This window comes from Canis lupus, chromosome 17, assembly GCF_003254725.2.
Source record: "Canis lupus dingo isolate Sandy chromosome 17, ASM325472v2, whole genome shotgun sequence".
NCBI lineage: Eukaryota > Metazoa > Chordata > Mammalia > Carnivora > Canidae > Canis > Canis lupus.
In genome coordinates, this window is record NC_064259.1 from 11,172,404 (window position 1) to 11,190,754 (window position 18,351).

Here is an 18,351-nt window from a genome sequence, read left to right on the forward strand (position 1 = left end):
AAAACAAAACAAAACAAAAAACTCTGAGATAATTATGAACTCACAAGACATTGCAAAATAGTACAAAGGGATCCCAAATACCCACGACCCAGCTTCTTCCAATGGTGACATTTTAAAAAGTCACATCAATTTTAATATTGTAACAAATTAACTCCTGACTGCCCTTCCCAAAAGTTTTTCCTTCCCAATCTTAGAAAATGGCACCTCCATCTTTATAGTTGTTCACAATAATCTTGACACCAACCTATATTAACTTTTCTCACATCTTACCTCAAATATATCAGTAAATCCCTTTGGTCCTCTCTTCCAATAAATCCAGAATTTGACCACTTTTCATCATTTTTTATTGCTACCACCTGAATCCAAACCACTCTCATTTTTTAAAAAAGATTATTTATTTATGTATTTATTTATTTATTTATTTATTTATTTGAGGGGAAGGGAAGGGGAGGGGAGGGGAGTGGAGGGGAGGGGAGGGGAGGGGCAGAGACATAGGCAGAGGGAGAAGCAGACTCCCCGCAGGGAGCTTGATGTAGAACTCGATCCCAGGACCCAGGATCATTCCCTAAGCTGTAGGCAGACGCTCCTCTGCTGAGCCACCCAGGCGTCCCCACTGTTATCTTTTATTTGGAAAACTGCAACTGCCTTCTAAGTGATAGCCTTACTTTCTACTATTCTGCCTGCAATACTTTCAGGACAGCAGCAGAAGCAATCCTGCTAAAATGCTAGGTGTGATCAAACTCTCCAAATGGCTTCTCATTCATACAAGATTCTGCTCTCCTATTACCCTTTGACCAGACCTCACCTCCCATGGCTCTCCTCTCTCATCCCGTTCAGCCACACTGGCCTCCTTGCTCCAGCATGTTCTCTGTCAAGACTTTTCACTTCCTCGCCCATGTTATCTTGGATAACCACAGAACCCACTGCCACCTTACTTCCGTAAGGTCTCTGCTCGAATGTTACTTTCTTGGGAGGGTCTTTGACCATCTTATTTTAAAAGGTAATCATCCTGCATCTTGAGTCCTTTCCAGGTTTATTTTTCACTTGTACTGATTGTCATTTCACATGTTTGAACTTACTCATTCTTGTATATTGTATGGTTTCCACCTCTCCCTAATGCATTTTTCCCTAAGGTCACAGGTCTTTGTCCATTCTGTTCAGTGCTACAGACCCAGCACTGAGAGCAATTCCTTGATATGTAGTGATAATGATTTTCCATTGTTGTATAACAAATTACCCAATTTTAGAAACTTAAAAATTTATTATCTCATAGCTTCTATAAATCATGAATCTGGGTGTAGCTCCGAATCAAGGTCTTTCCTAAGGTTATAATCCAAAGACTGGTCAGGACTGTGATTTCATAGGAGGGCCTGACTGGGTGGCAGGAGGAGATCCACAACCACGTTTATCACACGGTTATCAGCAGCCTTGGTTTCTTGCCATACGGAGCTCTTCACAACACGTCAGCTATATTCCCCAGGAGTAAGTCACACAAGAGAAAGTGAGAAAGAGTACCTAAGAAGGAAGCCACAATCTTTCTGTAACCTAATTTTCTAAGTGGAAACCCATCATTTTTGCTGTATTCTGTTCATTAGTGGAAAATCAATAAATCCAGCCCACACTCTAGGAGAGGGGATTACACAGGGGATTAAATACTGGGAGGTAGGGATCATTAAGGGCCATCTTACAAGCTGTCTTCCCCAGCACTCAATAAATATTTGTTCAATGAATGAACAAATTAACCAATGATGTACACTGGAAAAAAAAGAAGATCCTAAGCCAAATGGGAAAATCAGGTTGACTTCTGTAGGAACTTATGGATTTTTTTACTCTTAATAAATGGAAAAAGGGCAGGAAGGACAAATAATCAAGTTTGGAAGTATAAACACCATGTAAAACCTTTAAGAGGAGAGACTTTCTTTTCTTTAGAACCTTGTAAGAGAAGGTCATTTTTCTCAGGACTATCTAGACTTTATTTATATATGAGTAAGTTATGTTACATTACATCAAGTTTCAAAAACTGTGTTCTCTATCCTTTTAAGTATTCTCTGTTCCCATTTATTCTGTACCTTTGACAGTTATAATAAAAAAAAAAAACAACCAATTCCTTTTTAGGTTTTCTATTCTATGCTTATCTCCTAAGCTCCTGTTTTTTGCATTTTTGTCAAGATAGAATATGCTTATCAGACTAAACTTTCACCCTGGGAACCAGAAGAAAATAGTTCCTTAAAAGCAAAGGCATTCAAGAATAGAAATGAAAGGATAATGTTTACAACTATAATAATATGCACAGGCTAGCTAAGAGTCAGATGAGAGTAGTTTATACTGCACATTTGAAAATCTTGAAATAATCACTACTGGGTATCATTATTAACAAATATATGAAACAAAAGGCCTTCATAAATGTTGATTATGTCTTCCTTTCTACAGACAGCATTTATTAAACCCTTAAGTAGTACTTTTTACATTAACTTATAGTTCATCTGTTATACATGCATACATTTGTGCCAAATGACCATGAGCTTCTCAAGGGCAAACTTGGCAGTCTTTTGTTTATAGCACCTAGAACAATGGCAATGAAAAAGTGCTCACATAAATATTTCCTAAATGTATCTGGTATGAATAAAACTCATTCAGTTCAGAATCAAATGAGTCAAATGATGACTACACCAAAACCAGAGATCAATGGGAAAAATACTTATTATGAAATTTTAAATACTTTCATAGTTGAGGTTAATAGAATTATAAAATACTAACAGTGAATTCCATAAAATTGGTGGGTGGGGGAAGCTAACATGTAAGTATAACCACATAAATATAGTAGCTCATCCCTGACAAAAGAGCAGAGAAATACAATGGGGTGAAGATAGTCTTTTCGACAAATGGTGCTGGAACAACTGGCCATCCACATGCAAAAAAAACAATCTAGACACAGACTTTAGACCCTCTACAAAAATTAACACAAAATGGGCCATAGACCCAAATGTAAAACAGGAAACTATAAAACTCCTAAAAGATTACAAAAGAAAAAAAAAAATCTAGATGACTTGGATATGGCTGTGAATTTTTAGGGACAGTATCCATGAAGAAAATAACTGATAGCTTGACTTCATTAAAATTAAAAACCTCTGCTCTGCAAAAGACAATGTAAAGAGAATGAGAAAAGAGCCAGATTGGGAAAAATATATATAAAAGTCATACTTGGTAAAGGATCATTATACAAAATACACAAAGAATTCTTAAAACCGTTTTCTTAAAAACAATTGATTAAAAAATGGGCCAAAGAGCATAACAGATACCTCACCAAAGAAGATATAAAGATAGCAGATAACTAAATAAAAAGATGCTCCACACCACAAATCTTCAGGGAAATGCAAATTAAAACAGCATCAACATACCACTCCACACCTACTAGAATTGGTGTGAATGACCAAGACGTCAGTGGCATCTTCAAATGCTGACAAGGATGTGGAGCAACAAGAACTTGCAACCATTGCTGGTGGGAAGGCAGAGTGGTGGAAGGAGTTGAAAACTTATATCCACATAAAAACTTGCACATCAATGTTTATAGCAGTATGGTTCAAAACAGCAAAACTTGGAAGCAACCAAGATGTGCTTTAACAGGTGAATGAATAAATGAATTGTGACACATCCAGACAACAGAATATTGTTCAGTATCAAGAAGAGATAAACTATCAACCCATGAAAAGACATGGAGGAAACTTAATGTGTATTACTAAGTTTAAGAAGGTAATCTGAGGGGTGCTTGGGTGGCTCAGTCAGTTAGCATCTGCCTTCAGCTCAGGTCGTAATCTCGAGGTCCTGGGATTGAGCCCCATGTCGGGTTCCCTGCTTAGTAGGGAGTCTGCTTCTCCCTCTGCCTCTGCCCCTCTACTCCTCTGTGCACACACGCTCTTTCTTAAATAAAATCTTAAAAAAAAAAAGTCAATTTGAAAAGACCGTATCATGTACACTTCTAGCACTGTAACATTCTGGAAAAGACAAAGCTATAGAGATAGTAGAAAGATCTATAGTTGAGGGGGTTGAGGGTAGAGAGTGAACAGGCAAAGCACAGAAAACTTTTAGGGCAGTGAAAATATCCTGTATGATATTGCAATGATGGGTAGATGGATACATGTCATTATACATTTGTCCACACCCATATGAGATACAACACCATGAGTAAGACCTAAGGTAAACAATGGACTTTGGGTGATGATGATGTGTCAATGTGGGTTCATCGTTGTAGTAAATGTACCTTTTAAAGAGGGATGCTGATAATGGGGGAGGCTGTGTATGGACAAGAGCAAGTAGCATGTGAGAAATCTCTGTACTTTCCTTTCAATTCTACCTTGAACCTAAAACTGATCTAAAAAAATAAAGTCTTAAAAAATATATGACGATGTCACTTTCCACTCAGCAATAGGAGCTTCAGAAATGCAATGCCTTCTAAGACAAATGTGGACTAGATACCCTTTTACAGTTTAAAAAAATCGTGAAAATCCAAAGATTTGCACTCATTGCTGTAATATACACTCCAATAATTGATCCATGTGGTTAAACATGCACACGCGTGCGCACGTACGCACACACACACACACACACACCCCAGTAGTTAGAAACAGAGATACATGTAATTTATTTGGCTTTGAGGTACAAATGTTATACACTAGATAAACTAAAATCCATTTACTCCCAGATAAAAAATATGTATGTATTAATTAGGACAGATTTCAGCTTTAAGTTTAGTATTTTTCAATAATTATTTTCATAGTTTTTCCATTTTAGTTTTAATTTCAGTCCTTTTTATTTTTTTAAAGTTTATTTATTTTTAGTAATCTCTCAACATGGAGCTTGAACTCATGACCTTGAGATCCAGAGTAGCATGCTCCACAGACTGAGCCTGCCAGGCACCCCCTAACTTCAGTCCTTTTATAAAACCTTGTTATAAAGCCTATAAAGTCTCTAAAATCTTAGTATATGTAAAGGTATTGGCAGGCAGAATTATGGTTCCTAAAGATGTTTACATACTAATCCTTAGAATTTGTGAATATGCTCATTATGTGGCAAAGAAACTGCAGATATGATTAATGACATGCACCCTGGGATGGGAAGATCAGCCTACATTACCCACACAGGCTCCAATCTCATCACATGGAGCCTTAAATGTGAGAATCTTTCCTGGCTTTGGCCAGAGAGGAACATGTGAAGACAGAGGGTCTGAGAGAGGATAATGCTGTTGTCTTTGAAGCTGGGGAAAAGAACCTTAAGCCAAGAAATGAGGGCAGATAGCCTCCAGACATGGGGAAAGGCAAGGACACAGATTCTCCCCCTAAAGCCTCGAGAGGCCTCGGTGTCTGTCCATCTCCAGCCTAGCTCAGTGAAACCCCAGTCAGACTTCTAACCTCTGGAAACATAAAGCAATAAATGTGTATTGTTTAAGCTTAGTAGTAATTAATTACAACACTAGGAAACTAAAACATAAAAGGATTTTTTTTTTTTAAATAGGAACACATAAACTGTCAAGGAAAAGATGATTAGGACTGAATCACATGGAATGCAGGTTGAGAAATAAAAAAGTGGGGATGAAAAGTCTTGGGTGATACAAGGTATATTCTATTACCCAAAGAGCAGTCACAGGGAGGAGGAAGTGGTTCTATTTCTCTGAAGTTACAGAAAGGAGGATGGATCAAAAAGGCATATAAAAATGTAACAAGTAAATGGATCTAACAAATGAATAGGTTGCCTCTGAACACACTGAGTGGGCCCTATCTATGGGAATAAAGGATCACCATTTGCAGAAGATCTCTAAGGTGGATAGATAAGACTAGAATTGGAATTCTGGCTCAGCTACTAACTTGCTTCTGACCTCGAACAAATTACTTAACATCTAACCTTTAGTTTACTCATTTCTAACCTGAGACACAATGCTATGTTGCAGGGCTTTGTGAAGATTATTGGAGATAAGGTAAAACATCTAGCCAGTGGCCTGGTACATAATAGTAAATAACAAATGGTAGCTTTTACTCTCGTTAATGTATAGCAGGGACGGTGATTTCTGTAGGTGAGAGATAATGACTCACGTCTTATAATTTATTATTATTAGCTTGACGTCCATTTGGGTATACGTGGGAGAAACCATTTTCTCCTACTCTGGAGTGCCTTCCTTACCCATAAAGCAGAATGTTCCCCTATGGACCCCAGGAAATTAAGTTGTGCTTCTTTCTTTCAGTATTCAAGACAGGAGGAGTGACATCTGGTGCCACAGGGAGAAGAAATTGATTATGGGTGGCTGCAGAATGGAGGGATCCAATGATGACATGGAAATTAGGAAGGCAGAATGACTAAAGACAGGGACATGTACAATAAATACATCTTAGAGAGGAGACAGTATGGACAGATTTGCCTTCCCTCCTGGCGAACACATGCCAGTTAAGCTCTTGATAGGAGACCTTCTCAACCAATCTCTGGACAACTGGCCTGACCTGGTATCCTGGCAAAGCTAAACCAAGTGAGTTTTCCTGTGTCTACTTTCCTGCCCCCCCACACCCCCCTCCACACACACACCACTGAGCCACTTCTCTGCTCTCCAGCATTCTAGGAATGTTTATGGAGTAAATTAAGACCAGGACTCTAGAACCTTGTTTTGCTTGGCTGTTTCAGGGCTGGTTAAGTTGCATGGCTACAGAGCTGATGCTAATACAACTTTTTCTTTTTCCTATTTTTAAGAGGAGATGCATAAGAAACCTGAGGTGGGATTAGTTTAACTCACTTTGAAGAAGCCATACTACTCAAGTGAAAGGAACTGTATTTTGCTGAAGAAACCTGGTTTTACCCAGACACCTAAGTCAGACCTCTCTGGCTAAGACAGCAGAAACCAGAAGGAGGCCTTACCTCCGTGAACTTATGAATTTTTGATTCTGATGTAACTGAACTATAATTAAAAGGGCAAGAAGATTTGATGTTTAGGATGTTAATTTCTCCATTGGGAATTTAAAGTGGAATTAAAGTTGCTGACCTATATTACTTGGCACATTTTCCACTCACTCAAATTCATTGTTTAACTTCTGATGAGTTTTAATTATCAATCCAGTTGGGCAAAATCGGAGATAGGAAATAAAGAATAAATTTTTAGCCTGGTCTACAGAGAGTCAGAAAAGTGTGCTCTTCTGATCTATTTTAGTCAGAGCTTTCCGGAAGCAACGGTTTCACTGCCACTGTGGGTTTCAGAGATTTGCACATATGGAGAGGATGGCCTCATGAGGTGGGAGCCCCAGGACCAGGTTCTGACAGACCCCAGACAACTTTCTCCCCTCGGTGGCTACAGCATTTGTTATCAAGCCTAATCAGGTAAGGGAGCAAAAGGCCCAATGTCCATTCCTCGTCTTCTCATGAAAGAGAGAAAAGCTCACTCCAATCAACAGGCAGGAAACTACAGGGGGAACACTGTGGCATCTCTCTCCATCTTCTCCATAATCATCCTCACAGGATGAGAACTAACGAAAGCCATGGAGAGTGTGGCTGTTTCCTGTCCGCAGCCTGCCTGTCCACACTATGCATTCCTTCCCCACTACTTTCTAGAATGACCTCTGAGCCAGCTCTAACGAGTCAAGTTCCATGAGTGTAAACGTGAAAGAGAGGCTGCTAGGCCATGGATCCAGACCACATTCTCCAATGCCAGCCATTCCAACAATAGTTATTAACATTTATTTATTGATACTTTTGCTTTCACCTTCCTGAAACCTAAAAGCAGGTGTTAGTGAAGGAGGAAAAGAACAAGCATCACCCTCAAACACTATGGCAAACTGACCCCAGAAAAATAATCTTTTCTTTGATCTGATATCCTGGCCTAGAACAGAGCTGAGGGTCCATTACAAGATGTCCCCTTACTGCAAAGCCCCTTCTCCTTCCTGATGCATCTCTTAGTTATCTCCCAGAGAACTCCCTGCTAAAAATAAATGTGCTAGCTATATATATATATATATATATATATATATATATATATATATAGTGGTCCGAAACAAACAGATAAGGTTGTTCATATATCATATATTAATACATATATTTGTTTATATATTATATATTAATATATAATACATTATATATTATATATTAATATATTATGTATTAATATATTTGTTTATGTATTAATATATTTGTTTATATATTGTACATTAATATATATTAATGTATTATATATATTAACTAAATTGTGAAGAAAAAATATATAGCTCACAGTTCACAAATTTAAAGGGTGGTACATTCCATCTTGCCTTTTCAAATTATTTGTATTTCCACATCTGGAAGGCTGACGAGAAATTAATCTGCTTTAGAGTGTTTGGGTGGCTCAGCTGGTTAAGCATCTGACTCAATTTCGGCTCAGGTCATGACCTCATGAGACTGCTTAAGATTCTCTCTCTCCCTCTGCCCCTCCCCAAGTTTCTCCCTCTAAGAAAAAAAGAAAATACACTGATCTCTTTTAAGGAACTGAAAATTTAAGGCAAAACCCTTCTGTACTTACCAGAATATATCTTCATTATTCTTATTTACATTATAAATATCTAGGAAGCTGAAGTGACTTCTCACATAGACAACAAAGACAGCTATAGTTTTGGAAACAAAAACCCGTGGCAGTGGTTCTCAGAGTGTGGGCCACAAAACATGAGAGTCCAAGCAGTCTGCCAGGTCAAAATTATTTTTAGGATGCTAAGACATTATTTATCTTTTTTCACTGTATTGATGTTTACAGGTTGGTAAAAAAGCAATGGTGGATGAAACCGTGAGGACTCAGCACAAATCAAGGGAATGGCACTGGACCTGGACTGGACTAAGAGCCACCATGTTCTTCGCTGGCAAATTTTCATTTAAGAATGTTCCTGATGAAGGAGTAAAAATGATTAATTTTATTAATCTCAATCACTGAGTGCACATTTTTAAGATTCTGTATGAAGAACTGACATATACAAAGCATTCACTATACACCAAAACATAAGAAGGAAAAAGCATTTGTGTGATGGTTTGAATTATGAGCTGAAGTAGCTGCTCTTTGCACGCATCACCATTTCTGCTTAAAAGAACAACGAATAGAAAACTCTGGTTATTTACTTGGATATTTGGCAGACATTTTCTCCAAAGTTTATAAAATAAGCCTGTCACTTCGAGGAAAACAATTCATAGTATTTGTTGCCACTGATAAAATTTGAGCTGTCAAGCAAAAAATTAGAATTTTGGGAAACTTGTATCTACCACTGTGAGACTGACAGCTTCCCAATACTTAAGACTCATCTGCTGAGATGAGAGCTTATATTAATGCATGTGACTTTGTTGATATTTTGTAATGCAACTTATCAACATTTGGAAGATCTGCATAACTCAACAGAACACTATTTTCCAAAGGCCTAATGCATTATATACAAACCATACCTTGGTAAAAGATCCATTCAAAGTGCAATGTAGACCCGTAGTTTTAATTTAACAGAGTACAAAGGGTTCAATGATGTGGTTTTAGATTCCATATTGCAACTGGCCTCTAACAATCTACCACTTGCTGAGTTTCAGTGAGGTATCAAAGGAGAATACCCCAAGTTATAGGCTATTAAAGCACTTCTCCCTTTTCCAGCCTCACATCTGTGTAAGGCTGGATTTTCTTCATTTACTTCAACCCAAACAACAAAAACTGAATGCAGAAACAAACACAAGCATCCGACTGTGTTCTATTAAGCAGGACATGTAAATATAAAATAATGTTAATCTTCCATTAATCTCTTTTCTTTTGGAAATAGTTGTTTTCCATTAAAATATGATATTCATGCCAAACTATAACGGGTCTATTATTTGTAGTTTAAGTGGATTAAATAAATATTTCTAAAACTTCTTGGATTTAATTTCTAATATGATAATATCAATTGATATAACCTTAACTAACAAAGGTTCTTTACAGTTTTCAATGATTTTTAAGAATGTTAAGGTATCCAGAGATCAAAAGGTTTTACAATCCCCAATTCTGATGATAATTGTTTAAACCACACTTAAGGAGTTCCTACTTAAAACTGTGCTAGGAACTGGAAAATTAGATAAAAGGCACCATCCCTAGCCTCAAAGAATTTCTAATTTCATGAGGAGTATAATTCTCAGTTATAATAATTTTACTGTAAAAAAGAAAAAAAAAACATTTGGAGCTCCTGGCTGGTTCAGTCAGTGGACCATGAGAGTCTTGATCTCAGGATCATGAGTTGGAGCCCCATGTTGGGTGTAGAAATTACTTAAAAATAAAATCCTTAAAAAAAACAAAAACATTTTAACTTTCTTAGAAATGTCTTTTACATTGTAATGTTGTCAATGGCAACTAACATTGTATACGGCACACAGCTAATGACTAAATACTTAGTGATTCAGTCTGAATCTACACAATATGCATTTGGTTTGTGCATCAGAAAGTTGTACATCATACCATGCAATCACGTAAAATGCATTGTCTAAACATTTTTACACTGGCTTCAGACACTGATTGCTCATTGTGGTGAAAAATGTGCCACCATTCCTAGTTAAGAGATAAAACTAGCACTGTGAAGACCCTAAGTTACAGCTACAAAGCAGCCTTTGATTGAGACAAACTTAGGAAATAAATTTGATTTTTAGGTCAAATGTTTTTTAAGACAAATTTACTCTTCCAGATTTTTATATCAAATAATTTGGGTAATAGGATAAGGAAGAAAATAGTAGCTTATTTCACGAACAGTCATCATATGAAAGAAATTACCTTATGCTGTTTCTATAGCTCTGAAAGCAGAACCGAAAAGTGGAAACTATAAGGAACCCAAGGAAAAATGCCTTTTATGCACGCACACACTAGGGGCAGTAACTTGATTATCAATAGATATGATGCTTGAGGGTCAGAGGTCAAGCTAAATAAGACGTTCCAAATATTTCTCCCACTCTAACCCAAAGGAGACAGCATGTTACTATTAGAAATAAACAGTGAGGGCTAGAATATAGAGGGCACATGTGGGGTGGCGTGAGGGTGAAAAGTGCCCACCCAATTCCAGGTTGAGAAGCACAAGGCAGGACACTAGAAGGCCTCTTTTCGTTCTATGATTACCTGGGGCTTTTGAAGAAGGGCCCTAGCAAATTACTGGGTAGCCTCTCATGAGAGGAGTATATCCCACGTCCCTACTTATGGAGGCAGCTCTCTCAGGAATCAAAAGTGCGTGGTGAGCATAAATGGCTGGGATCAGAACAAAGGCTGAGATTGCACAGAAGCTCCCCCTTATCTAGCCACATCCATCTAAACCAAGCAAATAGTGCGTTGCCCTGAATTTCAGCTTCTTTCACCATTTTCCTGGATTTCTAACCCACTACACCTTGCTCTCTGTCCCTTCTAAAGACATGTTTCTAATTGATGAACTGAAAAAGCACTAGGCAAGCAACTCTTACCCAACTCCACAAAAACGAAACAATTTCGATTTGGAGCAAATGCTCCAACCTTTACACATTCGTATTCTCCCTTCTGCATATTCATCACCTCAGATGTCATGCAAATTCAATCTCTGCCTACAAGACAGAAGACCACGCTGTGAATACTTTTTTCAGGATTCCCACAAACCCTGCTAATGCAAATGGTAACCAAAAGACAGTTATCTCGAAGGTAAGCAGCCTTCTGGGGTTTATCCCATTGGGGCGGGGTACTCAGTGCAGGCTTTGCGGATCCTCCTGTCTCAATTCCAGCACCTGAACAAGTGCTCACTGTTCTTGTTACGCACTCTAGAATTAGCTCACCAGTTCTTTCCAGGAGTTCAGTTTTGAATTAAATGTGGGTAGACATTTGAAAACTGCACACACTATATGAGTAGTATACACTTACTTTACATTTTTAACATCATGAACGAGCTGTGGGAACATCTGGTATTTTGCAAATTCGGCCAAATCCAGCTGCACCTCCTTTTCCAAATGTGTCCTCTGACATGTAAGGGTTGTATTTCCATCTGAATTTCTCTCGCTTTCACTTGCTCTACAATGGTACTGTGTGATTTCAAACAAGCACTGCATCTAGACTTTTTACTTTTCCTCTCTCAATGGAAAATTAAAAGCTTGCCAATTAATAAAAGGAGAGAAAACATAAAGCTAAAGATGTGAAATTACTTTAAATGCCTCGGTCTCACTTTTCTAGAGCTTGTCTGACTCAGTGGAAAACCATCTCTTGAGATAGTTTACAAGAGTATCTTGCTAAGGATTATCCATCTCACTCTTTATTGGATCAGCCACACATCTCTTCCTCAGAGAAAAGGCACCTATGTGCTAACAGCTGTGTCACACATTTTCAGGTGCTGGGAGGATATCTGAAGGTATTAGTAAGAAACTAAGATGACGAGAATGTGCTATAACTGAAAATGTCTGACTCACAACATCATCAATAAAAATGAACACTCTGAGTGGAGTCCATATCCGACTCTTAAGTTGAATCACGAGTCAGTAATTGCTGCTGGAAAATCTAGAACTGTCTGTCCGTCTCCATATACATGCTCACAATCAGCACATGGCCTTGGACGCCCACCTCATCTCTGTTCCTGCCTTAGAGCAAAGCCGCACCCCCCCCCCCCCCAGTTGTCCTGGCTTCCCATCTCATCCGTTTCTTGTGGGGCACAGTCCCACTTCCAGAGCCTTTTCCCTGGCTTTCAACTCTCCACTTGGTTCATTTCCTTCCCTCCATAAGTACTTCCCTGCATTGCTATTACTTACTTGCACTCTCGACTCTGACGCTCTCCTCATCCTTGGGAGATTCAAAACTCATGTTTGCTGGACTCTCGTCTTTTCCCTGCCTGGCCTTTTCCATTTAAACTCAGCCCTGTTTTGGACATATCCCAGGACAGGCTACCTCACTCAGACTGAACATCCTGGGGGCTCTCTGGTCCCTTCTCTCCCACAGCTCCTAGAGTAGCTGCTTATTCCAGGACTTAGATACAGTACAGCTGGGAGGTTAAGAGCAAAGACCCTGGAAGAAAGCCTTTCTGACTTCAGGTTGTGGCTTCTCTATTACCAAATTAACCTCGTGGAGTCTCATTTTCCTCACCCATCAGAAAGGGAGCAATAACATGATCTGCACCACAGATAACTCAGCCCCAATGAGGCAGAGGTCTAGCCTAAACCACAGAGCTAGCCAGTGGCAGGTTCAAAGTTCAAGCCAGGTTTCTAAGACTGGAAACCTGGACTCTTTTAAAATATATGATGCTATCTCCCTTTAAAATCTTTTATTTCTTCTTTAAATACAATAAAAACAATCATCTCCTTTTCACAGCAGTGTTCATGAAATTTAAAATCAGGTTTTTAACAAAGTACTTGAGTTCTAATACTGAGGAAATGAAATCCTTGGTTATTCACAACTGTTGAACTAACAAGTAGTTAGAACTAGAAACCTCCACAGATGTTTGAACCTCTGCCTGTGCCAACCTCCAAATGAAGGACTTGAATTCTTAACCTTTATAGTATATTTTCAGGATAATACTAGCCACAGTAAAAATAGTTGTGGATAAGGTACTCGGCAGACCTGCCAACCCACTTGGGAAAGGAGAAAGCAGCAACAAAGACAGGCAAGAGCAGATGAGGAAGTTCCACAGGCAACAGAACACAGCAGTTGAGACCAGAGGTGGGAGATTTTCCAGGGCACATATGCCCCGCGGTCAAGCAGAGGGCAAGAAAGGCAGGACAGGGACCCACATTATTTACTATGCATGGAACTATACATTGTTGGAAGGATCCAGAGCAAGATTTGGAGCCCAGTTAAAGGGGCTCAGATTGAAGCATAGAGCAGACATTAGAAAATGTCTACATGGACTTCCATTGATCATTTTATCACTACATGGTGTCCAAGTGAAATTTTTTAAGGGCTCAACTGAACCACAGCTAAGTTGTTAGCCTGACTCTGAATGCAGGTACTGTGGGCTGGGCACTGGGGGCGTTTCCCACTTACCAGCTGGAAAGAACAGGATGTAATATTTACTATAAAATGACAAAGAAGAACTTTAATATGTACAAAATGTACATGTACATTAAAACCACCAAGTCTGATTTAGACTACTTGTACATCTGTGATAGAGGAAAATGATTTCCCAATTAGAACACCTCACGCTTAGCTAAAAACTAAAATGTCAAACTTGTAAGTATTCTCTCCACCTGGAGAAAGTAAATAAAAAACAATATATAGCATGTAAGAGTAATTTTCGTTTCTTCTAAAGCATTCAATGTACTTTAAACTATCTTTTCCGTTACCTTGGTCACAGCTTTTGGAGAAAATGTAATTGCATCCACCACAGTGATGAGGTCACCCGGGTGGAGGCGATCAAAGTACTTCATGCAGACATCATAGGCACGGAGCCACTCTGGTGAGGACTCTGGGGCTTGTTTCATGAGGTGCGGGTCTCCAGTCCAGAACAACTTCTGTAACCAGATGGCGTACAGAGAGCTCGGGGAAAGCATCCGTCCATCCTTTGCAGGGATTTTGGGAACAAGTTTGGAAATAGATAAGATATTTTGACTTGAAAGAACTGGCTCCAGTGCTTCCAGAGGATTCATGTTTTCATCTGTCAGCTTTTTGTAATTAAGACCTAATAGAAAGTAAAGGAAAAAACAGAGAGTAGGTTTGTTCCAACATAGACATACAAGGGCTTTCCCACACATACACAGCCCTGTGTGTGGCCAAAGGGAAAATTTAATCTACCGGTTTAGAGTAGACAGTCTGTCAATTACACGGATTGGAAGGTCTGAGCTCCAGCCCCAGCCTGTGGGTTCATCAGCTGTGTAGGCCTCCACGGGCCAGCCTCTACGGGCCAGCCTCCACAGGCACAGGAGACAGCTGCAGGCCCAACTGCTGCCAGCCCGCACAGCACCCACGTTTTCTTCCACCAGCACACTCACTGCACTACATTAGAGTCACCTGCTGTTCATCTGGCATCCCATCGACTACCCGAAGGCAGGGGTTGGATCTCTCTCCTTTACCTCTGAGTCTGGTCCAGTTTCTAATTTGGTTACTCAGTAAACCTCTGATAAACTGAAGTAAATTCTCATAACTGTTGTAAGTAGCAAATGAATACAGCATTCAAAGTGCTCTGTAAGTTATAAAGTACCACATAGATTGGGGAGGTATTAATGTGCTTAACTTCCTAGTTATGAGCCTAAAGAGACATGGATACCATCCTGAAGATTTCCACAATTTATCAAAGGCTCAGAGGCACTTATTTCAACGGTTCCACATGTACTTTAAACACAGAGGCTTCAATGAAGTGAAATTCTGCCAAATTGCCAATTGTAAAATATCCTAGCCTTGTCTTTTATAGAGGATAAAATATAACCACTGGGAGTAGGGAATAAACCTCTGGAGGATTAGTCGGAAACTTTGGATTTTAGTACCGGGCCTACTCAAAGTTACTGTGTGGCGTTCAATAGGTTTCTTATAGTTTCTTGGGTATTTAATTCCTTCAACAGTAAGTAAAAGAGCTGGAAAGATAATAACAAAAGTCAATTAGTGTTGAATCCTCTGGTTTTAGATCTATGCCAGCCACAATGCACAAACATGACTGCATACAAAAAATTAGTCCCTTCATTTAATTTAGAGAATGAGTTCGAGCAGGAAGATGATCATCTTACCTGAAGCAACTACCTTGAATTTCTTCAGCAGCCGAATGTGGGTTTCTGGTTTAATGGCATATTTCCCAAAATCTGCACAGCCACAACTTTCCAGAAGGGAGAAATAATAAAGCAGTCTTTCATGATCAAAGCCACCAATAGTGGGGTAAATATATTTGACCATGTGCTTGTGAAAGGCTTCTGGATCAGTCTTCAAAGTCTCAAAGAGATGAAGGGCTTGGGCTCGATTTTCAATTTCTACTGTGGACAAACTGAAATTAGGAACAAAGAAATTATGTTCAGATTGGGTCCCTTTATTAAACAATATGCTCTTTTTTTTTTAAATACTGAAGAAGAAAGGCTGCTTCTTACAAAGCCCCTTCTTCCTGCCAATCATTCAGTAACCCACCAGGATGCCAGCAGTTTACATAAAGGAAAGAGGCGTGTTAGATGCCTACTATTATACAATTTTCATGTTATCCCAATGTGGGTCAGAGCAACCCTGTGAGGTAGGCATGACACTTCACATCCCTCAGGTGGGAGTCATCCAATGTGTACCAGCCAGGAACCCAGACTGTCAGCCTCCACTATGCACTAGTTATTCATGCCACAAGAAACATTTAAAATCTGAGTTTCATTACAGAAATGTAAACAACCTTATTATTTCAGGAATTTAGGAAATGGTGAGGGGAAGAAACAGCTCCAACTTTGAGGCATCTAAGTTTTACATCAAGAACCCTGAATTGCTATTCCAAAGGCCCAAATATGATACTGTGTTCAAACAGAATTAAAATAGGAAAGAACAGATACATATGCTTTCTTGAATTAAAGAATGCCATTTGAATAAAACCTGTATCTTGATATTTTCATTGTGATTTAGATGTCTTTATACTATAATTTAAAAAGTCACTTAAAATTAAACTATTGAAAAAATTCAAGGAGTGTTTTTTTTTTTTTTTATCAGTTTTCATTTTGGGGGAGAAGACTTAATTTTAGTCTTGGCTTCACCCTGGACAGAACCTAATGCCTCCAGTCCAGTGTAACCCTGATGCCCCACGTAGAATAAGTTTCAAACTCTAATTTTCAGAGTCCTTCGGGCAGCCCTCAGCACTCCTAGAAATATCTAGTTTCCGGGACTCTCAGTGGTGGCAAACAAAGTATATGGGACAGCTAGTGAGATTTCTGGCAGTATCAGAGTTAGATTACTTACAGTTGAAAAGCAACTCCTCTGAAATATGATACCCTATTTATTGGAATTCCCATTTTCAGAAAATGCCAAGACATGTTTTTGGTTTATGGAGATAAAGTTAATACAAATTATGTTTTAAAATTTTTATGAGTGTGTGATAATTACTTGGAGTCACAGCAGCAATTCACAAAGTGAAAATATCAAGTAATTTTTAAAAACGCTCTTTTAACTGTCACTTCAAGATAAATCCTGTTTTCCTGTTAAGACACAATTAAAAGATCTACAAAAATATCCCTATCTATAAAAATGTCCCTGATCTATAAAAATTTCCCTGGCTGCCTCCGCTGAGCATCCTTCTAGTCTGGTACTTATAACATGCTTTAGCTTTTCATTACCTTGTATGTCTCCCGTACTAGACTATCGCTTCATGACAGTGATGGTATCACACCTTCTTTACCTTTCTCAGTTCCAAGCACCACCCAAAGGAAACATTCAACATGTGCCTTATGAATGCTGAATAAATGGGCGGATGAACAAACATTTCAGTGTCCTCTATGGACCAGACACTGTGCTCAGCACCAGAGGGGTGGGGTAGGGACATAAAGATCTACAACACAGAGCTCTCATCCAGTGGCTTAAAAATCTAGTTGAGCTATAAATACTCAGAGTTAAAACAACAATGCACAATAATGGTGTGAGTGGATAAAGGCCACACAGTCATATTCCAATTAAGAGTAGGACCCCTAAAGCTGGAACTTCAGAGGAGGGGGCTGTCACTGTCAACAGAAGGCTTAATGAAGGGAGCACTTGAGCTTGTCATTGTAAAAAGGAATGAAGCAAAAATAATACAATAGAGGTATCAAAGACAAGAAAGCACAAGATCTGTACAATAACCACGGAGTATAAATGAATGGCTGCTCGGAGAATATTCTTGATACTATCACTATTCAAAGTACGCAACGTCATCTCTGAAAGATACTGTACACCCAGCGGCATACGACAGTGATTCACAGAGTTTCTTGCGTGTCTGCATAATTTGCAAAATGAAGTCTGAAAAAGTAAATAAGAAACCACGTAACCCCATTAAGACGGTTCGTACTAACAGATTTGCAGGCAGAACAGCATGCCTGACGGAAGGGGAGCACACACGTGCACTTACTACGCTGATTACCATGCGAGGCAAGACAAGTCTAAGTAATTAGCAACCTACAGATGAGAAGCGCCATCACAGAGGTCAAGCGACTCGCCTCAGACCAAAGGTCCACCTCTGTTTGGATGTGGTGTGCGTTCTGCTCAGCTTATCGCAAAGCAGCCATCGACTGACGAAGGTCAAGTGCCTGCACTACCAACCATTTCAAAAACAGGATTTTTTTTTCTGCAGCACAGACATTAGTTCTCTGTCCCAGCAGCACGACTCTACGAGCCCTCCTGTCATACCTCATTCCTAACACCCAATAAACAGAATACTCGAGACAGTCTCATCGACAAAATGGACAGTGACTAAACCATCAAGGTTTTAGTTCACTGGTGTTTGACTTTGTTCTGAA

General features: G+C 39.1%; 1 protein-coding gene across 3 annotated transcripts in view; it reads right to left on the reverse strand.

The window, feature by feature from the left end:
- NBAS (NBAS subunit of NRZ tethering complex) overlaps window positions 1-18,351 on the reverse strand; it is a 318,587-nt gene that overhangs the window by 70,815 nt on the left and 229,421 nt on the right. Inside the window, exons 43-45 of one of the 3 annotated variants that reach the window (XM_025454623.3) lie at window positions 15,637-15,887; window positions 14,263-14,597; window positions 1,265-1,467 (exon numbers count right to left, since the gene is read on the reverse strand). In XM_025454623.3, the coding sequence (XP_025310408.1) occupies window positions 1,420-1,467; window positions 14,263-14,597; window positions 15,637-15,887 (634 nt within the window). In that variant the 3' untranslated portion in view covers window positions 1,265-1,419. Of the gene's footprint in view, window positions 1-1,264; window positions 1,468-8,738; window positions 8,877-14,262; window positions 14,598-15,636; window positions 15,888-18,351 lie in introns of those variants that run through there. The other 2 variants (XM_049096130.1, XM_025454622.3) reach the window with 2 other exon arrangements.